This window comes from Anguilla anguilla, chromosome 5, assembly GCF_013347855.1.
Source record: "Anguilla anguilla isolate fAngAng1 chromosome 5, fAngAng1.pri, whole genome shotgun sequence".
NCBI classification, from domain to species: Eukaryota; Metazoa; Chordata; class Actinopteri; order Anguilliformes; family Anguillidae; genus Anguilla; species Anguilla anguilla.
Window position 1 is genome coordinate 47,686,015 of NC_049205.1, and position 23,878 is coordinate 47,709,892.

Below are 23,878 nucleotides of genomic sequence, written 5' to 3' on the forward strand. Positions count from 1 at the left end.
TAAATAATACTCAGCAGGCTAATAAAATTTTGCAATAAAATTCTGATCCTTGTAAAGTTTTAGAGATGTTTGGCTCTCAAAAAAAAAGGATTCAAGCTTTTTAAATTATTATTATTTTTTTCATATGATATGATTACAGCACACGTGGGATCAATAGGATGTTGTCCATGGTCAGGTTAAGTTAAATTTGACCATTTCTGTTTTTTGCCTTCTTTATTGAGTACATTACCTATGATTCATAAGTACTCAGCAGAATCTAAGAAAACGATTAGCCTGGTGTAGTTACTGTATGCAGACACATGTCGGCAGCAGAGAACTAAAGAAATATGATTCTAACTAATGTCAAAACCATTTAAAATGCCATAGAATGTTTTTTAAACATCTCTAAAACATCTTGGTTGTTGGCTTTTTGGAGAAATTAGTGAGTATCCTAACAAGTGGCATACATTTAGGACTCATTTAGGTTATTTTACTGTGTTTCAGGTTTGTCGATTCTAAGAGGATAAAGAACAGTTTTTGTTTGTAAAAACACACTAACAGATGCCCATAAATGGTCAGTGAATTATTTCTCTCTCTCTCTCTCTCTTTCTCTCTCTCTCTCTCTCTCTTTCTATAGTACTGTCGTCAAACTGTTCAGTGTATAAGTACACTGTGCAATCAGCTTTAGCAGATAGTGGGTTTCAGTGTGGTATGGAAAGATACAATGGGAACAGGTAGCTGACAAATGCTCCACAGACACATTTTAGTTAATAATTTTAACTTTACTTTTGAAAATTAAATCTACCCAAATCAAAATTCTGACACATTGAACTCTGGGCATTATAGGCTATATTTATCATATTTTTTTTAATCTATACAAAATAATTAAAATACATTTCCGTAATATTCCTAGGACATTTACCCAATATAGACATGTTGCCTGAATATAGCTTCTTTTTTTAGCTGAGAGATAGTTGCATGAACAACTGCACTGTTGTAGCCTGCACTGCCTCCTGTAAGACAAATAAATCTATGCAAATACTCCAAGCCAATGCATAATCTCTGAGACTTTTAAAATGAACCTATAAGCTACAGATTGAAGCTTTACACAGTGCTGTTGTATCCATTGTTGCAAACTCTGAAATAGTTGTTATGAAAAGAAACATATTGGAAATACATCTGAGTTGTGCTTTCAAAGCCACTTGTTAAAAATCAAGTAAAGCCGTTTCTTCGTATTTCCAGCTTTTTTTAAACGTGACGTGTTAAACAGTGTCTGTGCAAAGCAAAATACTGAAATGAGTAAACAAGGATGTGTCCACTGGCTTCCCTGATTAAGATTTTTTCTGAGGATTAAAAAATACAGTATAAGCAAAGTACCTAGAGTGTAAACACATTGCAACAAAAAACAACAAAGTGACCATCTGTAAGGCAATATCTCATTACAGTACTGGTATCAAGACTGGAATAGAACTGTGACCTCGGCCCCCTTGGGCCTTCTGCAGCACAGTCTTCTCGCGGTGAGGCCGGTGTTCAGGACAGCTCTGCCTGATTCCTCCTGATGATGGCTTTGTAAGGCCCCTCGGGGAGGGCCTTGATAATGTTCCAGGCCTCGAAGCGCGTTAGCCCCTGTAGGACGGCATCCTGAACCTGCAGCAGCTCATCCCCTGACTGGATTCCACCCTGCTCTGCAGGACCGCCTGCAGATGGGCAGAGGAAGTACACGTTGACAGGGGAAAAGCCTGGAGTAGGGCAGGAATCATGCCTGCACTCCATGTGCATTAAGATACAGAATGGGAATGGATGCACAGCTTTTTTTAGTGAATCCTTAGCTTATAAGTAACGTATTGAGCACAAGTGTGTTTAATAAGGTTAATCACAGTTCAATGCTTTTTAGAAATCATAATCCCTTGGCCTGCAATGCTCAACAAATTGAGTATTACTACCTAGTATTATTCCTGTATGATACATACTCCTACAACATACCTGCAAAAATCCTGTTGATGGCAATGGCCTTGTCTCCATGGATGGAACCTTTGCCTCCCTCCAAACTAAAGCCCACTCCACCTGCAGTCTTCTCCAGCTCCAGTGTTAGAGTAGTACCCTCTGACAAAAGAGAGAATTCGGTCAAATCCCTCAAGTGGCCCTCAAAGCTCAGAGGCAAGTGGGCCAAACCACTGTCAACTCCTTAGGGCTTTTAGAGAATTACATCACCTTAAATGCAGAACTTAAATAGACTGGCAAGAGAACAATCGTATACGGCCTCCATTTCAGACCAGGGGCTGAATGAATATCCAGCCATTATAATGTGGCCCAGGAGGATTAAAGTGGACCTCAACTGCCATTAATGGCCTTCTGTCATACAGATCTGTATCATCCAGCAATTTATGGATTAATTTATCTCCTGACTCGGGCTCTGCCAATAGCTATTTGTAACACCCTGTTTAAATATTACTGTGTTTACACAACATCAGAAAACAACGCTCGGTCAAATTGTAAAAGTATTCAATGAAGATATTTCTATTTTTCTCACTTTTATCTTTTATCTTCCATTTTGAATGATCAGCAGCCAAAGGGCGCTGATACAGCAGTAACCCCAGAAACTCAGGAGGGTGTATTTCACTGCTCTAGTCCAGCTTGTCATGGCTGTATGGATGGTGGGATCTGTAGTGTTACCATTACATTTTTCCTTAATAGTGACGGTGAATTAAAATCCTAGAAGCCAAGCATGTGCCCAGTACTGACAAAGTACAGTGCAGTGGTGCCACTGTCCAGCAGAATGGCAGCTATATTCACCTGTGAGGTTCTGCTCTGTGCTGCTGTGGACCGGTTCTAGGGTGCTGCTGTCGTCGTCCCTCTCTCCTTCTTTGCTTTTGCACACCACCACCACCGCTTGCCTCATGGTCCTAGCCTGCCGGAGGGTGGCGGTGGCGTCGCTGTGCGTCACGTTCTTCAGTGTCTGCCCGTTGATGGACAGCACCTCGTCTCCCTTCTCTATGGTTCCCTCCTGCGCCGCCAGCCCATTGGGGAACACCTTGTGAACCTGGCAACCACAGAAGACAGTATGAAATAAAAAGGCCCTACAGTTCTTGGTGTGGCAATACCCTTGTAACCAGCTTGCTTCACATTTTAACTGCAATAACAATATCTCCAGTCTCTCTCTTTCTAAGGCTCAGGTTTGTAAAATGTGCTCAGTTGTAAGCTTGTGTGGCTCTACAGTATACAGCAGCAATACACGGAAGTTTCAAACATGCTGACGTATATTTGTTCTAACAGCTTTTTTTGTTTGTTTGTTTTTATGAAGTGTTACATACGGTGGTTGCTTTGTTCTCAAGGTCAATCCCTCCAGCAATACTGAATCCCAGGCCGGCACCCTCCTCTTTGTGCAATATGACAACATGAATGTCCTCAAATTGCTGAAAGGAAAAAATGAGAAAAGATTTATTTCATTGCTGGATTTCCGTTGTTCACAGGAACATTTTCTTGAAACCGTTACAGACTAATATTAGTCATCACTGAGATGTTTTCAGAAGTTTCATTTAAAGGCGCCCTCGATGCATTTTAACTTTTTGTCCCATTATTTGCTTGAGTTTTCTAAACTTTGCAACAGTGGCATTTGTCTGCAAGAGTGCATTTGCATTCACAAAAAGATCACAGTTTGACTTCCTAATGAACACCAGCTGCTACAGTTAGCATTTCCAGATGGCTCTATCTGCACTGTAATAGAGTAACTTTTAATGCTGGGCAGCACACACCCCTCACCCCCCAAAGACTCAACATCATTTCTGGGAGTCAGAACATACAGAGATTCTGCTGTCTGCTGTGCTTGACCCCCTCTGCCTTTTTTTACGGTGAACAGCTGTCGTGAGGGGGAATCTGAAGCTACAGGTTACCGTAATTCTGGGAGAGCACTGCCGGCTGTTAATTAGATTGGGAAAGGGCTGCGGCTGTCACAGCGCTTGCTGGTGCAAGGACACAAACGATGACATATGGAGAGGAAATGCCTGCAGATGTGCTCTGGGTAGGCTGGCCAAGCACTCCTCCAAGGGAGGGGAAAGCCAGCACTGCACAGGAGGTGCAGACCTGATTCCAGAGCAAAGCTGAAATGGAGACAGAGGCCATTTGAACTGTGCCGGGCCATGAGGCGATGGCAAAGTGCTTAATCTCTGGTTCAGCTCTTTGTCCGACAGTAAGCATGCATGTGGCATACATAGCTGTCCAGCCAGCTCCATGGCTAGAGTCGGGCTGGGTCACTGTCCTCTGTAGTGTTGGCACATTAGCGGCCGCTGTTGGGCAAACCCGGGACGGAGAAAGCCAGGAAAGCGGCGGGCTTACTTTCAGGGTGTCCTCGTCCAGCGCTCGGACCTCCTCGATCATCCTCTCGATCTCATCGGACGGGATGGCGGAGATGACGGACTGGGCGCAGCTGGAGGCGGACGCGGGCGGGGCGAAGCGCTCCTCACCGCTCTCCTCCCCCCGCTCAATGGTGCACTCCCTCAACTCAGCCAGGCTGCCGCCCACGGGGGGAAACACACGGTCAGACGCGTGCCTCTCGCCCGCACAGGAACTCCCTGTCCCCCCATCTCGTTCCAAAAACCGCCTTCATTTGCAACAATGAACGCTATGCGCACGCCCTTTCCCTGACACACTTACAAATAAATGAGTCTAAGTTAGACAACTCGGCCGATGAATTTGAAACATGTCTGCTCGACAACAACATGCCCCTATTCCGGTGTGAAAAACAGTGTGCGAGTGTTTCTTCTGTTCAGAAGGGGAACTAGATGTAAAATTGCCCATCTTACTTGAGAAATTTGTTAACACTTCCTTTCTGTGATACGGCTGACAAATTGCACTTCTACTGTGGTTTTTATGCTCTATATGTATAACAGAAGCCCAGAAATCATTTGCATGATATCTTGCACTCAGCTTCTACAATCAATGTAGCTGAATGCATGGGGTGCTTGATTCAACGCACCCATAATTTCATTTTACAATTACCTGACAGAGAAGCCTGGCTCACTGTTGTCAACTCCTGGAGAAAGGGGGACCTTTTCGGCCGAGGGATTGTCCTCATCGGGGTTGACCAGGGGAGACCCGGGAGGGGGGTTCCAGGGATTACTGGGCCAAGAGCAGGGAGACTGAGGCAGAGAGCGCATGGAGCGCATCAGAGCATGGGACACCTGATTGCTGAACGACAGGATCTTCCCCAAGCTCTCGCCATCCAGCACCCGGAGACCAGGGCCTTCTGAAGAGAGGGAGGCAGACAGTGGGAGACTCCTGGTCCGCAGGCTTGTCTGTGTGACAGATTCAAGGTCTTTCCTGAGGGGCAGGGGCTCTTCAGCAGGGAGGATTTTAGGGGTGGCGACAGGTATCTCACACTTCCTGGGCTCCGAAGGAGGCGGAGAAGCTGTTCGAACGTCTTCCTCCGGGGCGGGCACCTCCTCTTTGGGTTCGCTTTGGTTGGGCGCTTCCTCTGGGGGACTGCAGGCCTCCGGGATGGCGCTTGTAACTGGGGTCGGGTCAGGTGCGGGTGCGGCGGCAGGGACGGGGGAGGGGTTCTTCTCTTCGGCTGCACGGGTCACCGCAGGCCTCCCGTTCACCGCGGGCTTCCCGTTAACCGCGCTGCCGGCGTCCGCGGGGGAGTGGGCAGCGTCGCTCCGGCCAGGCGCCTTATCCATTAACGAGAGCGACGCGGAAGGGCCCGGCCTCCAGCTACCCCTCTGCGGCGTCTCCGGGCTGGAGAAAGTCTCGAACGAGTGGATCTTCTGTTTGAAGGACAGGTTTCCCCCAGACGAGGTAGCTCTCAGACTCACTCCGAAGGTTCTGCCCGCGTCTTGGGCTCTCTTGTCGGGAGGTTTGGAAAGCTCCTGCAGCTGCCCTCCAACCCTCCCGCTTCTCAGGCTCTGCCGGACCCAGCTGGGCTTGGGCGCGACTGGCGGTCCTCTCTTTGCGCCGAGCAGCTCTTCGGGTTTGGGTTCGGAAGGGGCCGAGGACACGTGGGTGTCTTCTGGCTCGGCCTGGCCGCTGAGGTCAGCGGTCCCGTTCTCCTCGCTCATGGTCAGGGAGATACACTGGGCCTCTGTGCTGTCAGAGATCCTCACCCAGGGGTCACGCAGCTGTTCCTGGATCAGTTCCACGTGGGCCTGCCTCCTCAGCGCTGGCCTCTTACTCTGGGAGCAGATGAGGACGGCCGACTCACTACCTGTGCACAGAGAGGGGACTGACAATAAAACATATGCTAAACAGATTTATCATAATCTTTCTAACAAAAAGCTACTTATATTCTGATGAAAAGCAAACTGCTTTGCCAAACATAGCTTGCATTCCCATGTGTGGAAATATCATTTTTTTCATTTTTTTTTCAAAAAGACAATATGCCTATTGACATATTATTACTGGAAGATTACAATCTGACAAAGAAAATAGTAATCTTCCAGTAATCTTTCATTTATCTGACCATTTCTATAGTAGCCTATGTCATAGGCTGCTATAGAAATGGTCAGAAAATTAAATGGAACTACAGTTCGTCGCAACAAGTTGCATGCATAAAGTATTTTTCACTTACCTTTATGTCTCGTGTCGTCTCTGAAGCAGTGTTCTGTTAAGTCAGAACTGGCTGTGACAGAACTGGTATGAGCTGCTTTAGTTCCCTCGGAAAGACTGCTAGCTGCTTCCTGTTTCACAAACAGGAAGTGAGACACCACCATTTTCACACACCGCAAAAGGTACAGCAACACATCCGTTTGGTTTCCATTTGACATGCATTAGTGTCAAGCATTTGTTTGCATCGATCACCACTGATTAAATTTTGCAGTCTCCATGCCAGGCATGCAACGACTTCTGCAGGACTGGGGAATCACTTAGACTGCTACTTCAAGGATACCAATGAAATCTCCTTAAAAACACTAAATTGAATCTTATTTGAATGAAATAATGTCATTTTCCACTGTTACAGAATACACAATGAAATAATAGTTATTGTAAATTTGGTGATGATGCTGTTTATATGCTTAGTATGTGTATTCTATTTCACAGAAAATATGTCAATATTTTCTATGAGAAGAATTTGGTTTTCAGTCCAGTGTTGCCCCATGCACAACTTCCACCAGTTCACAACGAAAGATCTCAAGAAATCCAACGTACGTTTTTAAAGAGTAACCCTGGGATCTTTCTCAAAGCCATGTACAAACCGCAGAATAACTGCAGTGGAGGCATGTAGGGAAAGAGCACAGATATTTATAAGTGTTGAAAAGCTCCTGTTTCGTACCCATTTCTGTGAATAAAAAGTTACCGGGCGATCGATAAGCAGAGCTAAACTCGCGCTCTCCTCGCTGCTGCGGCGCCACCGACTGTGAAGTCACACTGCGATCCGCCCACAGACAAAGTAACAGCCTCCTGCGGTCTCTTTTTGCGCCGAGAAACGCTGTGAGGCTTCCTGCTCTCCTTCACATTCGTTATGGGCCCAGTCAAAAGCCAGCGAAGATCATTAAGTTTTACTGAGCTGATGAAAGGCCAAGGACTATATTCTCCTCTGCCTCACAAAGCAACCGTCCGGTTTTCCACACTACTGCACAAAGTAAATATATTGCCCCTAATAATAATCCATATTTATTTTTAAAGTCGCAGTACCCTCCAGATGTATTGCCTCTCTTGGTAATGCTGAGCAAAAAAAGGCTGCATAAAATGAACAATACCGGGAAAGAGCAATATTGTATGCTCAAAAAACTTGGAAAACATATTTAAAAAAATTTTTTTTGGCAAGCAATCATTTTATTGCCAGGTGTTAAAACTATTTTCACAGTACTTTGTGCATTTTCAGCACTGTGATGATTAGCATTCGCAAAGCTGCTTAGATAATATCTCATTTCAATTACCAATACTTATGAAAATATTTAATGTTCAAATAAATTCTAACATGGGTCGTGATTTGTGTCTGTGCACTGAACATGCATAATGCTCTTGGAGCAAAAACCCTACCCGGCAGTTGGAATGGGAAGATTGCCAGGCGTCCTCCTTAACAGGCGAATCCCCGCTGGACCCCTCTGAGTCTGGGAGAGTCTCTTCACTCGTTACTTCCTGTTGTGCATAGTGCTTCCTGGGAGGTGTTGGCAGCTTGGGTTTGGAGGCCTTGGAGGCACTGAAGCCCGCGTCTAAAAGGAACTGAGCAGAGCCGTATTCAGAGCCGCTGTAGGGGATGTTGTAGTCTTCGTCCGCGTACGGAGGAGACGGCCCCCCGTCCGGCCAGCCTTCGGGCCCGAGCACGTGGGGGAACTGCATGGAGACGTCCACGCTGTGCACGCGGGCCTTGAGGTCGGGGTGCTGGTGCACGTGCTGCGGGCCAGCAGGCCCCCCGACGGAGCGGTGGTTGTAGGTGCTGTCGCTGCAGGAGCGTGTCATGGTCTTCTGGGCCCGTCGCCCGGTCAGCTGACCGAAGCTCCGCTCCAGGCAGCGGTCGCACTTCTGCTTCCCGTGTGAGCAGGCCTCCGGCCTCTTCAAGCCTGAAAATGCACAGACGGGAGAATGAGCTCACCGCACCAAGGCACTTTCAGTCAAACAGCCCTATCATCTGGAACTGAACTAGCACATGTTCTAAGTGTTGTGCGAATGAACAAATGACTGAAGCATTTGTGACTTCTCTCTTATCTTTGATCACATGTATTTGTGCATAACAAAAGACGGAAATGTATTTCATGCAGAAGGCATTTGGTCATTTCCATTTGGTCATTATGTTTTGTTTTTTTCTTCCTGTTCCTCAGCTGATATTGCAGTCACCATGTATGCTGACCGCACTGTTTATACGTATGTGTGCAATACTGCAATGATTCATATTGTGAATAGTGCAACATATTAAAATGTGAAACACAAAAAGCATTAACAAAAAGTAGAGCTCCATTAATTCCAATAGTGACAATATTGGGGAGTGTTTTCAATGAAAAAAATTAATACTTGCTGTGAATTTTTTTTTGCAAGAGGTCATTTCTGTTTCCTTTTCACAAGCAAAGTTCTTATGACTGTCCCAAGTACATTTATACACTTTGGCCCAGCTAGCGTAAGATGTTGATGTTTCCACTGGTGACCAAGGTTTCTAGGGCAGGCTGATGATTGAAATGCAGCAAACGGAGACACACCTTCCATGCACCACTGGTGCCTGTCTTTCTTCAGCTTGCTGTTCTCCACGGCCTGTGCTATGGCCTCGTTCAGCTGTTGCTCCGACACCTGGAGAGTGGTGACACAGACCGGAAGGGGCGGTGCTTAAGGAACCCCGGCTGCAGGAGCTAAGCTGCTACACAGCTGTGTACACATTAGCGGGGGAGGGCTCTGCCAGGCAGACTGCGGCCCACTCACTTTTGGGTCCGGATGCCGACTGATGAGGACGTGAACGGGGCCCGGGCTGCACTGACTCAGAACATTGTAGACCTCGTTCAGCGTCATGCTGTAAACCACGGTGTCATTGATCTCGATGATCTCATCCCCGCACCTGAGGAGAGCGTGTTCGGAGACCAAGGGAAAAAGTGAGTGTGTGAAGCACTCCAGAACCTCAGCGCAGCATAAGGGTGGGCTGAGCCGTGCGGAAAGCTTGATGGGGGGTTTGGGGAAGGGGCGGAGGGGGGGGGGGGGGATGGGTGGTCGCTCACCTGAGACGTCCGTCCATGTGCACCACTGAGCCCGGGGACAGCGTGTGGATGTAGATGCCGGGGCAGCCCTCCCCCGAGGGCACGCAGCAGAGGCCAATGCCCAGGCCTACGCCCACCTCTGCAGCACACACAAACCCAGCAGAGAGAGAGGCAGAGTGTGAGCTGAGAGTGAGACTGATAACAACAGCTTCCCTGAGCATCCCACAATCAGCTCTATTACATGCAGTTACAACTATGGTAGCTAATACTTTACACTCCAGTGGTCTTGTACCTGTCTAATTACACTACTTTGTAAGACCTGTGAGATAAATTAATAAAGCACAATTAACAGTTTATGCTTTTATGCAGTCTATATAATACTTTCACATACAAGTATTTAAGAAGCAGTGTGACCACTGTAATTTAAAGCTTGAAACTCAAATGTGAATTTATTACATGTAAACCAACCACAAATCGCGGAATACGTCAATGAGAAACAATACACCTAATGAATCTGCATCGGCAGATTGTGAGCCCGAGTGCCGTTATTCCAGAATGGACTTGGTGAGGTGAAACCTGATATTCCTCTTCTACAGCATTGGCGATCCACAGTTAAATGGGGGTGGGTGTCTCAGGGGTGCAATTCCGCCCCAGGCTGACCTTTCTGCAGCGTTACCCCCATCATGATGCGGTCTTTGGGCTTGGCGGGGTTGGCCGGGAAGCTGTAGTCGCCCATGTCGGCGCTGGTCCTGGCGATGCTCGCGCTGGAGCTCAGCGACCGTGAGCGGCAGAGCTGGGACGCCTGGGCCTGGCTCGACAGCGCCCCCACCCGCAGGCTGGTCCGCACCACCAGCGTCAGCAGCCCTTTCTTTATCTGCTTCAGAGCAGAAGGGCGACACCAAATCAGCAGCAGGATCTTACGGGTGAAAATGGCTGAGGACATAAGTGGAACTTAGGGGTACGCAAACAGAGACATCATTTTCTCACATCGGTCAGTATTGTAATTATTCAAGAGCCCTGCATGGAAAAGTCTTAAAATACAATCAATGCACAATGTACAGCTTAATAATGACACCTCTCTACACCTCAGCTGTTGAATGGTGAGTGTTCTATCACAAGATGGCTGCTGTGTATCCCCTTGGTAGCAGCAGAGGAGAGCTTCCACACCTCACTTTCATGAGTTTTGAGATTAAAAGTCCTATATAATATTTATTAATTATGACCCCCCCAAACCTGTAAAGTACCTCAAAATCATAAAAAAAACAACACTGAAGCATAAATTGTGCTCGGTGGGGGTAGGGGTTAGGAGAGAGCTGTGGGTGTGGCAGGTGTTGGGGTAGCTAGGTAATGGTTAGTGGTATAGAAGCACAGGGTGCAGGGAGAGGTGAAGGAGCAGGAGAGGAAGACATCTGGTACGTAAGTGCATTGTATGACAGCACCGGAGATTTGAAATAGACGCAGCCTGCAATCAGTCGCCGGGGGAAGCAGATGAGGACAGCAGCTGGTGGGGATGGAGTGGGCCAGTCAGGTAGAAAATGTTCCTGATGATTTGGAGGGATAGTGTTGGCGAGAAGGTAGGTTGCAAAAGGCTGAAAGGTACCCGTGAGCAAACTGCTCTTTAAAACACAGCATGCAACCCAGCGGAAACGTTAAGATGAAATATATCCGTTTTTAGTAATAACTGGGTAAGGGTGTGATTAGCTGACATTTTTTCAGATGCTATACCAAAATGACAGTTTCCAAAAAATGAAATCTGCTCTGCTTTTGAGCTTTATATAATTCATCAACAGCTTACACAGTAAAATGTTCAGTGTTAAATCAACTCTTTCAGAGTACATATGGTCCCTGTTGGACTCATATGTACTCTGTTAGAGTTGAATTAACACCAGACATTTTGCTGTTTACCATAAATCTTGTTAAGATTTATTTGATGGAATATGATTTAGCCAAGTATACTATTATGACATTTTAAACTTTCTTTCACATATGGTCTACTACTACTGTTTGCACTGTTTCTTCTGCAGGTTTCTTCTGCAATACTAAGCAATGCTTGCATTCTCTATCAATCTTGCAATGTACAGATGTGAAAATACTGGTAAGCAGCTCTCCCTAGCAGCAACACCATGCACACTTACTTTGAATTTATGCAGGGCGTCTTCATGGGTCAGGCCATGCAGAGACTCCCCATTCAGCTCCAGGATCTCATCTCCTGCGTGACATCATTGGGAGGAGGGGGGGTTAGCATGTGCACATAGGGAGGAAAGCTGGGGGTTTGACTGGGGGACCGCTACCTTCCTGCAGCCTTCCATCTGCGGCCGCCGCCCCTCCAGGAAAGATGGTCTTGACGTAGATTCCCATGGGACCGTACATGCTGTCCTTCCCCCCGACAATGCTGAATCCCAAGCCCTGGGAGGCAAGGACAGCAGTAAGCATCTGCCCTGGGTGAGCCAAAATGCTATCAACATGGAGGTGGGTTCCAGCGTTAAAGAAACAGTCCAGTCACACTCCCATTATGTTGCAAGAAAACGTTATCGTGCAATAGTCCTCAGCCAGTCTTTGAACATACTGTTCCAAACAACTTCTGCTAAAATCACAGAGAAAAAATATGTTCCAGGAATGCTGCATACAAACATACTAGTAAAATCCCCTCATAAGTTATTTAGTTAAGAATAAACATGGAGGACACATATCAACAACTTTTTAGAGATTGTTCTGAAGCACTGAAAAGGTAGGATTCTTAAAGATTTCACAACTTTCAGGATAAAATAAATCACCATCTGCAATTCAACAACTGTTATTTTTTCTTAAAAGATAACAAGACAACAACAAACTGAGGTTTACAGACAGCTGTAATAATGATCCTAAAAATGCTGTTCTGGACAAACATCCTGGGAATGTTCTGGAAACCAGAAACAGTCGCGCAGAGCAAAACGTGGCCTCACCTTGCCTTGGCCCTTCATGAGCACAATGTTGCAGATGATGAAGGCCTGCACTGTGCTGCTGGAGTGCACCAAGTGAGCCGAGCTCAGAGACCGGGAGGGTCTGGGAGCTACCTGTGGACACAAGGCCACAACGCTCTAAAGCACATTCATACAGGACAATAATAACATCTGTAGATATGCAGATAGGCACAATCAGTTAATGCCAGATGACGGTCTGAATTTCTGTCACTTGCAAGTCATGTCTCTCTTTCAGTATGCAAAAGGACAGCATGCTAAAGGGCCTAGGGCAATGAACTGAGAGATATGTGGCTCTCATACCAGAGCTCGCAAGTTGAGTTAAATTGATGTGCAAACAATTCTCTCTAAAAGTAAAAACAGAAACAATGAGATCCAAGTTTCTTTCTGGAGCAGCACTCTGTATATGAAGCACAAGTATCCCAGAGGAGAACATCTGCTTTTCACATGCATGCATTGTGCCCTGTGATTGAATGATGTGATTGGGTAAAGAGTGCGGACAATGAATCTCCTCGACTAATGCATGCTCATGCTCACCTGTGTGATCCCATGAGGGAACTCCAGCTGCTGTGAGAGGGACTTTCTGTTTCCATAAAAGCCTGTGTTACCCTGGGCGTGGCTCCCATAGAGCTCCGGAGCTTTCATAATGAGTGCGTCCAAGTCCCCGATCCAGTAGGGATTGACACCTGCGACCAGGAAATGAAATAATGATGTCAAACAGTGTCTTTTACGCAGATGTCAGGAAATACTTGGAATGGATTTCCTGTGTGATGAGTGAGGAAGGACTGGGAACAAATACATATGGCAATAAGTAAGGCTGACTCTTAAACAGATGCTTGCAAACAAGTTTCTAACATAGCATGGAGTAAACAGGGTTGCTGCTAGTGCAGTTTTGCTGGGTACTGTATCCATGCCACTCACTGGTGGAGTTGGATCTGGTCCTCTTGCAGGCTAACTCATTCTTTGAGCCTTGCTCAGCCCTCTCTCTCTCCCAGCATCCTCCATTCTCCCTCGCCACCTCTAGAATAGGCTCCTTTCAGACATGAAACAATGCAGATGTAGCAGACAGTATTATTATATTTCTGCATTACATTGTTTTTTTTTGCTTGTCTGATTGCTCTTGATGCTATCCAGACATGGTGGCTTACCTTATGGCTAGCATCTATTTCCATGTGTTCTTTATCTCCATAGTTGATCACGGATTGTGGGTCCTTGCTGTCTGTGGGTGGTACTGGAGGAGCACTGAGACTGGAAAATGCCATACCATTTCTCCAAGAATTCTACAAAAACAGATGTGCATATTTCAATGAAAAGCATCCCAGAATAACAACATCCTGAAGTAATTTACCTACATTTATGAACTCAGCAGTTCATTTCCAGCATGTTAGTGTGTCCCTGTTTCACCAAATCATACCCAAAGTTATAAACTTTACTGTGACAGGGCTGTCTATGAATAGGAATCAGGACCCCCAGTAGGTCCACAGGTTGCACCTGTTCCTTCTCTTACACTTACTGTAGCCCTGCCAAATTTAGGTTAGACTTCTAACCTAAATGTAATTTAAAATTGAATTCTGACCAGCCATTTCAATAAAACAAAGACATGTCTGTTCTGAATAATGGACTTTCCTCTGTTTTGGTTTAATATGAGTAACAACTGTTTTTCCTCTTCAAGGAGAAAGCAATTGAACCAATGAGTCTCTGCAGTAGTAGGTCATTCAAAGTAATTATTTCACTTTGATCAAAGCAACGCTGTAAAACGACTTAGAAACAATTTTTTAAGAGACCAACTGAATCCAGATTACTTCCGGGAATTCTTTTCAATTTCTCAATTTCTCATCCACTTCAAGACCAAATTTTGGTTATACTGCCACTGCAATTATGCAATATCTCTCACTAAAGGTTCTGAAAGTCTGCAAAAATGCATCAGTCAGTACCACAGAGTGGACATTTCACTGTCATCTTAAGAACAAACCTAATTCGTCTTGCATTTATGGGTGCATCACATGTCCCATGCAAACTCTGATTAAATCTCACAAATTGTGTGGGAAAGAAAGATAGAAAGGCTGTCCCCCTTAATGACTGTCAGAAGAAACTTTTTGCGTATGGAAAAAGAACTGCATTGCTGTAGCCTTTCTAACCTGTGTTGACTTGGTAATGGAATATTTGTCATTAGTGTACATTTAATATGAAGAAAACCATTTTAAACTCTCCTGACTTTGTTGAAAAAAAAAAAACCCAGTGGATTTTATATGTGGGAGGGCATAAGCATGCCGTACATCAGTGTAAGTCATTGTATCCATTGCCCGCGTGGTTGACTGCATCATTGGCTCGGCCTCCATCTGTGAATGACCATTTAGAAACTTTCCAATGAGTGGGCGAGGTTCATCTCCCGGCTGAATATAGCTGTTTCTACAGATGAAAACAGAAATGCATTTATTTAATTATCAAATAAAAATATGAGTAGTTTTTTTTTTTGAAAGCACTGATGCATTTGTCCATTATAAATCAGGAAGGAAGTGCTATAAAATATATAGATGGCTTGGAGCCATTACCTGAACACTGCCCCCCCATTTTTCACATGGCCAACAGTGAGCCCTTTGTCACTCGGTTGGATGTTATTATCGGAGATTTGGAGCCCCAGGCTATCCTCACCAGTCGCAACACACATTCTCCAGATACTGCTTTCCTGTTCCAATAAAGACATCGCAATGTTAATACAAGAGGCTCTCTATTCAAGGTTAAAAAGGTGACTTTTTATGGCTCAATCAAGACCCTAAACTAACAAAGTGACAGGCTCAGAAAAAAGTTCACCATAACATTACCATTGTATTTACCCTGAATTTGAACCAAGAGCATTCTTGCTTTTTCTTGAACATGATTAATATTCTACTTTAAATGATTTTAAAAAATAAATTAATATTATTTTCAGGTGCTACTTATGTAAAGACAAAATGTACATTACTTTTTTGTCCTGTCCTGGAAGGTGACATTATAAAACGAATAAATATTATGGGATGCACATTACAATGACACTGTGGCTATAGATAATTTTTTGAATGTCTCAAAGATTATCGGAACTCATGCCTGCTGCAGTCAAGTTAAGACTGCCTTCGGAAATACCCTCATCTTGAAAGTTTAGCAGTGTTTACATGTGTTTATGAATGGATTGTCGTGTGACCGTAGGCCTCAGTCTGCTGAGAAACTATACAACTATATTGCATTCATGAGTTCGGGTGTATGCTGTGTAATTACATCCATCCTAACTCAATCTCGAATGGGTCAAACATTTCTCCTCATGGTCTCCACACGTAGGGTTGTGATCCTAATCCAACGCCATGATTTTGCTTCCTTTCTAATTTTTCTTATCCGCCACCAGCTTTAAAACATAGCCTGGGCATTTTACGGAGCCATCAAACAGCAAGCCGATGTGTGAGTACTGTACAGACTGTTGTTGTTTTGTGGGGGGCATGCGACCATGACATCACTGGAATGTCTTATAAGACCTGCGTGAGTTAGTCCTCCCTCGGGGTCACAACAAAACCTCTTTTGTATGAACCATTTGGCACAGCGGTCTGCAGCATTGGAGTGTTCCAAGCACAGAGAGCATGTGATTATTATTCAATTTACAGAGGAAACACAAACATACACCGCAAAGGCAGACCAGGCTGCAACATTTCAGAAGCAAAAATAAAGCAAAATGGGTATATTTTTCATTCTTAAACACTTGTAAAGGAAGAATTTAATTCAGGATTTGTACTTATTTTACACTGTCTTCAGTGATTAGGGATTCTATAGAAATGTCTGGTCATGGAAATCTGATTGATTTCATAAGAATCATACATATTATACACGCAAACATAAAATACACGTTACTAATATTTTTTCACTGACTGTGGATTTTGAAAGATTTGTGTACAGTATGTTTCTGAACATGACCAATGGGGCCATTTGCCATACAATAAAATGTGAATATGCGTATACGTGTATTTGTGTACTGTGTACATTTAACAAGCAGCAGATTTCATTGAAATTTGACAAGCAGCAAGCTTGTTTGAAAACGGTTATGAGGTCTTTCCCAGCATGACCCCAAAGTTCCATAGTGGGCTCTGAGATGCTGCTTTGAATCATTTTTCTAAATAGAAGCATTATTGCATAATTGCTTATTATTTTGTTTATCTAGAAGTAGAAATCAATTATGCACTGAATGGCATCATGTTACCATTTATAAGACTATAGGCTTTGTCAGACTTCAGTTGCAGTTTCAAAATAGCTGAACCCAAGTATGACAGAAATAATACATTACATTTATTAATACTGTAGCAATCAATTTTTTTAAACCACACAATGACACCATGTTAAATTAAAATATCATTTTTGAAATATCATTAATTTGTGTTGTTTACTATTGTATTTGTACCTAGTGTGAAAGGGTTAAGAGTATGCTTGAAGAATTGTACAGAAACAAAATCTGTTTGCCATTTGCCAGTCTGGTCATGCTGTCATTTAGCAAAAGCACTTTACTTCATCCATTTTTAATCAAAACCCATCAATTGCTCTGAAACCAATGTCTGAAAATGAAAACACATATCCCCATCATGGCTTTCCTCTAATAATCTCCAGAATAAAACAATAAAATTCACCACTTCAAGGAAACAGCGTTACAATACATAGCACAATTGTTTATTATTACATCAATGCAGCATATTCATGTATTGTCATCTCAAACTTTTGCTGCTGTCAGAGTGTAAATGTGTGTTCACACGAGATTGTGAAATCCCTAACCTGCTCAGCCATGGTGACTCGGAACAGGAGTGGCCGTACCTTAATTGAGAAAGTCTTCCTCACGTTCTTCCTCAGTTCCCCTGGGTGGCACTGCGGAGGCACGGCCAAGGAGGCTGCGGAGGATGGAGCCGCGTTCCCTGGCTTCCTCCCGGGTCCTTCCCTCTCTGTCTCTCTCTCCGCTTCCCAAAAGTCAGCATATCGCTCCTCGGGGCTGGAGCCGTCGTCGCTGGTCCTGGAGCTGCACAGGATCAGGGACCGGGAGATGACCGCCAGTTTCCTGGACCGGTGGTTGGCTTTGCCCGCGTTGCTGCGCCGCTCCATCCTCCAGCCGTTCGCGCCATTCGCCTTCCTCCTGTGGTGGGTGTATCTGTGAGGCATGTCCGCTGATGGATTCCTCCCGGCCGGGCCGGCTAATGGAGGGGGACGCTCTGCGAGGCAATTAGAAAATTCAGTTAGGAATCCTGTTTCATAAGTGTTCTGAGAAACTGCTGAGGCAGAGACCAGATAAAAGCTTCATTCTTCCCCCGTGGCTGCCGTTGGAAGGCACATGTTGCCTCATGATTCCTGTTTAGTTCCTCTCCTGGTCATCTACGCTGCTTTCAGGCTTAAGTCACACCTCCACGGCCTCTGAGGATGTTTCTGATCTGGGGACCCTTGAAAAGAAAAATGCAGCCTGATAAAATCGGCATAAAGCTAGCACCTCACTACTGAATTGTGGGTGGGGGTGGGGTGGAGTAATTGCTGAACTCAGGCTTCATTAAGTTTATGAAGCCCTGGATAGTACAGCCTGTCACACATGATCTCTGACAAGCTCAATAGCTTAAAAGCTTTCTAGGCTGACCCTGATGTATTATAGATGGCGCACTGACGAACCAAAACTGGCCTATTGGCCACAGACACTTATCCACTGTCTTCAAACTTGGAAGAGGGGGGAGGTGTTGTATGCTAGTGAGAATACGTGGTGCTATGCATCATTAACAAAAAGACACACAGTTCAATGTAAAGTGCAAGATTCTGTATGTATGTTGCATTGATAAGAGAAACGCTATAACTGTAAGTTCATTGACTGGCATGACCATTTATGCACTAGGAAGTCAAATATCTGTCACCCTCCTCTTAACAAAACACACATGATTTGACCATCAGCAGCATAGTATATAAAATAGTATACATATTGTGTTATTTTTAATTACAGACTTTGTACTAGTCATAATGATCAGCTCTACAATTTGATGTTTGCATGTATGAAACTATGAAATTGTGCATCAATGGAACTGTTCTTATACACGCATGTGTGCACACGCTATATAGAAAATTACAGTTTTTAGCACAGTCCCAACCAAAGAGAACAGCAAGGAAACCTAATAAGATTCACATTAATAAATTTGTTTCTGCTGATGTGTCTTGAGATACATACCAGGCACTCTTAACTGGCCTTGGATCAGAAATCATTCTGTTGCGTAATGCACCACCTGCAGAAGGCATTAGAAAATGTAGCCTAATAAACAAACTACAAAAAAAGTACTGAAAATATCTGTTTTTGGCTTTTCTCCTCCAGACCGAGAGTGTGAAAAATATTTTATGTAGGCTTGTACTGCACACCCATTTGAGCCTTGGAAGAGCGCAGCAAGCACAAAAGAAATATTATGTCAAGTCCAAACACTTGCCAGCCTGTCTTTTCTGGTTAGGCTGCCAAAGGACCATGCTAACAGACTACTAGCAAATACTAGTGCGTCCAGTTAAAAAAAATGACATTGCCATGTGATACAAATCTTGAATCCGGTAGGAGTTTAGTATCCACACTCAGAAGAACCATGAGTGTAAACCCAGGAGGGCGGACATACGATTCTTCATCTTCACTACGTTTTCAGCGTGCTGTATGGGGGCGTGGATGTTTTTTCAGCTGTAGTGGATCTGGCTTGTTCACTCTATCTCCATGAAAACAGAGGGGCTGATGTTTTATCTGGCTTCTTGAAGGTTGCACAATGTCCAACAGGCTGAAAACGTGCTTCCTCTAAATAAATTGGTCATGTGGCTTACTGCAGCCACTCGTTCGAGCCATCGGTACAACAGAACTGTCGTGTATCAGCACCTTGCATCTTCGGTGTGATGTCAGCACGCTCTAACATACTTTTGGGTTGATTAATGTAAATTTACAGATGACATTGACAAATACACATGTATCCAGATGAGAAAAAGAAAAGCTCAGTAAAACTAATAAATATAGTTGAGGCCTATGATTCCAAATGAGATTTACTTTTTCATATACCAAGTAATGTCAAATGCATTAAATCATGAAGGTCTTCTGAAGTTGCTTAGAGATAACCCAGCATATCAGACCATGAATGGATGTTTGATGACCTTTTTCATTAGGTAAATGAAATAATAATTTAAAAATAAATGTGTTTTCTGTACACTCAGGTTCCCTTTGTCTAATGTTACATTTTGTCTAAAGAACTGAGAACATTCAGTGTGGCAAATATGCAATAATAGAGGAAATCAGGAAGGAGACAAATATGTATTTGTATTTTGTAATTTTGAAACAAAATTCATTTTGATGCATAGTAGCCCACCCCTGCCAAAATGTCTGTTTACTGTACATCTCTCAATCTGCAAGTATCTGACGTGTAAACCCATGAAAACCCTCTCCTGCCAAGCCATTTGAGTAGCACCAGTGGCTATTTAAGCTTATAATTGACCACTTATGATAGAAAAGGATGCACGTCCATTGCTTTTAATAGCTACAGCGTGACTCTGACTTTCCTCAGAAAGGAACTGTGCTAATACTGCTGGAATGGCACACAGCAGTGGTTTTGTTTTGTTTTAAGACCGTGGCCAAGACCTGGGAGGAGAGAACACAGAAAACAGATTTTTTGCCTGTAGCTGCAACGATGAGCTAGCAGCCCAGAAACAGGCAGAACTTTGCAGAGACCCATAGCCACCAGGCAGAGAGAGGGTTTGTTGCCTTACATTTGCTTTTTTTTACATGAACTTCAGAAGTTCTTAAGTTGCCGTTGAAAGGGCACTGACCAGTGTTTGATCCTGAAAAATGAAGTCTTGTGTTCAGACTCCAAGTATATTGCCGATAGTCCTTCAGCTTGACAGCAGGCCAGCCCTTTCATCTAATATTCCCCGGAGAAATTAACAGGAAATATCCCTCCTTGACATTACACAAAGAAGATAACTTATCACTCAAATAATTTATTGGTTTGTTTGTGGGATTCCTAAGGGTAGGACAAGGGCTCCTTAAAATGAATGCTGAAATACATAAAATGTCTGTTTTCTGCACAAAAGGTTATGGACTATGAGCCAATAATGTTGCAAACAACTTTCTAGGCCAAACCTTTTGAATTCATACTGCCCACTGTGGGGACACAATCTGAACCTGAAGATTTTTTCAATTTATTCAGTTCTGTCATTGAAAATGTTTCATATTAACAGCCAAACTGTTCTATCCCTTTTAAAATGATATCGTTCCAAGCTTAATTTTTTATCCAGTGCCACTTGATAGTGGAAAACCAAAGCTTGGCAAAAATTACAGGCCTCTGAATTCATTAGCAGTGTCTGTGATCATGAAATAAACATACTTAATTTCAATCTTATGTGAAGTACACGACAACAACATTCTCACTCACTGAATCCTTTTATGTCAAAGAGACAGATAAAGAATGTCAAAGTTAAACTTTGTTTATTTAGGATAGAGAACTACAGATGGCCTGAAAAAACATGGAGCACAGTACATGAGGAAATAATTGTAACCAGAAAGTTGTAGGCTTGCATTTCAGAAAGTCCTGCTCTTGTATCCTTATACAAGGTGTTCCATCTGACTTTATCAAATGCCCAGGCTTACAAGCAGGTAATAGAAAATAATACATATTGGAAGTCACCCTAAATATTAATGCTTGTTCCTGCTGAGTGCCTCAGCTGGTCAAAACACAGCCCTATATCCTCTATGAGAGTCTGCAGCTAGGTGACACTATTCGTTTTGTCCTCCTGAAACTGGTTACTGCTATACACCAGTTGTCAGGAACCTGCCTGAGATCTGCCTGTTTTCTCATCAGTTAGTGCTTCTGTAGCATGCTGTATTGTTTGTAATGAGGACTTCAGTCACTAGTTCACTAGCAAGCTCATTACAGGAGTGCATATGCGTCAGCTACGAAGTTGCATCTGCAGGTGCAGTGGTACATTAATGAAAAAGTTCAGCAACTGAGAATACCAAAATGAGAGAAAAGAGCCAATGGATGAACAACTAAACAAATCATTAAATAAATTATGACCACAAATTACAGTTTCCATTTTTTAGGTCTTTGATATAATCCTTGTTCTAAGGTAAAGAGAAATATACAGTAAATTAAACAATTATTTGATTATACCGAGACTCCCCGACAGTTGTCGGTCTTCCTGTGTACAGCTTAATAGAGTACAGCCCCGTCCTTTTAAATAGTCTCGTCCTATCATGTTTGATTTCCAGAACTGCTCTGCTTTTAATTAAAGTCATACATTTGCCAGGGTCTTTAAAATGAGTCACTGCCTTTTTTGGATGTTTTAAATTGCCAGTCAGTTAATAACCAAATGTATAACTGTGTGAATGAACGAGGCTGGAAATGAATTAAATAATTGCATCTGTCAGTAAATGAAAAAGTGAAGCATGGGTAAACTGAATGCATTCAGGCATTTAACTCAATGGCAGCCTTGCTGATCGAAATTATATAAACATTTGTGTCTGGAATATACTTTCAAAATCCACCAATCCTCCTGTAATGACTTTTCTATTCAGCTTTGATGAATTCCATCATGCCATATCTGAAGAACATACTGTATGGAAGCGATTAATGTATCTTTACACTTAATCACAATGAATATGTAAAGCAAAAAGAAACATTTTCTCTGCATGCCTCAAGTGAATTACCTACAGTCTTCTGTGAGGCTTTTAGGCCAGTTCAATGCACACCCACCCCCCCCCCCCCCCCCCCCCGCCCCCCATATTTCAACATGAACCTTACTGACACAGTCCCACAGATGACGATTGTTGTAAAAAAGAAGGTCAACAAATTACTCACCAAAGTTGATCATCCTTTTTAATGCTCAAGTGACTTTTGAAAAAACTGCTTCAGTTTGTGTCAGGCTTCAAAATATTTCCTGGGTAAGCATGGACGTGGTAGTGCTTTAGGTGCTGAAGGTGCATTAGTTTCACAAGCTTTGCTGTTCTGCAGAGGTCTGCTCAGAGATCTGTGCCAGAACTATTCAGTGATTTAGATTGGGCAACTTGTAACTACCGCCTCCCTCTTTTTTAAGCAGCTGGGAGCACAGAAGACGTTTCACTAGCAAAAAGCCACCAAATTGTAGCCTTTTTCCTGTCTAGGTAATTTGGGGGAAAAAAGAGAAAGTACTTAACTTTCCTTGGGACTTCGTGACCTTACACCTACTTTGCGTTTATAATGCCACACTCTGTGTGCGATTGTCATGTTGTGCTAACCTACATCTGTGGGAGTCTGTGTTTCTGGGAATGAATGCATTCTCTATTTGGTAGGTTTTTCTTTTCCCAATTTATGCGCTAGTTATATTCAAGCATGTGACCTTCATGCTATTAAATCCAGGATAGCTGAACACTGCTAGAAGTATTTCCAGTAACATTTACAGTAAAAGAACGGAGTAGAAGTTGGGACATAGAAGTTTTTGGGGTATACCAAATGTCATACAATCCAGTTCTATAGTCACTACGTGTACTGAGTACAGAGTAATTACAGGAAACAAGCCATGGATGTTGTACCTTTCACCTAACCTTTTTGCTGGATAGCCTCCCATGACACTATCTGTAAATTGTTCCAGGGGTTATAATTAAAACAATGCTAAGGACGCAAAATTAGTTATATTTTTATCAGAAGAAAATGTACCTAAAAAGATCTAAAGCATCGTAAAAAAGTGTTAAGTGGAGATTATTATTTCTATTAGTTTACTGGCAGAATCAAGCTTAATTACATGCAGAGGTACACACACACATACACACACATGCATGCACAGCTTTTTCTGCCCAAATAACCCCTTCATTGCTTACAATGTAATTGGTAGGTGAAATGCTTTGTTTGAAAGGTAGTTTCACAGACTTGCAATCCCTCACTGGCCAGAATAGGATTATCCCCATTTTCAGAGCTACAACATAGTGGACTTACAATAAATATATGAAGTCAAATGCAGTGTGTTACTAGCATACAAAATTATGCAAACATGTTCAAGGGTGTCCATTCATGAACGGCCCCACTGTTTCGGAGCACCAAGCCTCGTGTCGGTTTGTTTACGCTACCAGATGCAGGCCTCCTCAGCCACAGGTCAGGATGAAAGTGATTCCAGGGGGGACTTTTTTCCCCCCCTCGGTTCACCCAAGTGCGTCCAGCAAAAACGTCTCCTCAGTGCCGATAAAAGTCCAGGCCCTGAAAGCAACTAGTGTGGAGAGCTGTACTCTATGAATGGCACGGTGCACAGGAATCCCAAAGCAAACAAAACCAGGACAGAGGCAGGATTGAGGCAGTGGTGCACCGCCGCACAGAGAAG

At 43.7% G+C, this 23,878-nt stretch overlaps 1 protein-coding gene across 4 annotated transcripts; it reads right to left on the reverse strand.

The window, feature by feature from the left end:
• Positions 1-122: 122 nt before the first annotated feature.
• Positions 123-22,548, reverse strand: il16 (interleukin 16). Of its 4 annotated transcripts, none has more exons than XM_035418325.1 (22): positions 22,390-22,548; positions 17,369-17,757; positions 15,100-15,233; positions 14,824-14,956; positions 13,696-13,827; positions 13,469-13,580; positions 13,085-13,233; positions 12,533-12,643; positions 11,882-11,996; positions 11,726-11,799; positions 10,251-10,464; positions 9,612-9,729; positions 9,322-9,454; positions 9,105-9,192; positions 7,954-8,474; positions 6,542-6,650; positions 4,975-6,196; positions 4,312-4,486; positions 3,291-3,392; positions 2,773-3,019; positions 1,963-2,082; positions 123-1,676 (listed from the first exon to the last, which is right to left on the reverse strand). In XM_035418325.1, exons 1-22 carry the CDS (start codon positions 22,400-22,402, stop codon positions 1,510-1,512), a joined length of 4,578 nt encoding a protein of 1,525 aa, XP_035274216.1. In that variant the 5' UTR covers positions 22,403-22,548; the 3' UTR covers positions 123-1,509. The 4 variants fall into 4 exon arrangements, with proteins under 4 accessions (XP_035274216.1, XP_035274215.1, XP_035274217.1 ...); XM_035418324.1 differs by having other exon boundaries at positions 10,251-10,467; XM_035418326.1 differs by having other exon boundaries at positions 4,975-6,178; positions 10,251-10,467; positions 22,390-22,547.
• Between the last annotated feature and the right edge of the window lie 1,330 nt (positions 22,549-23,878).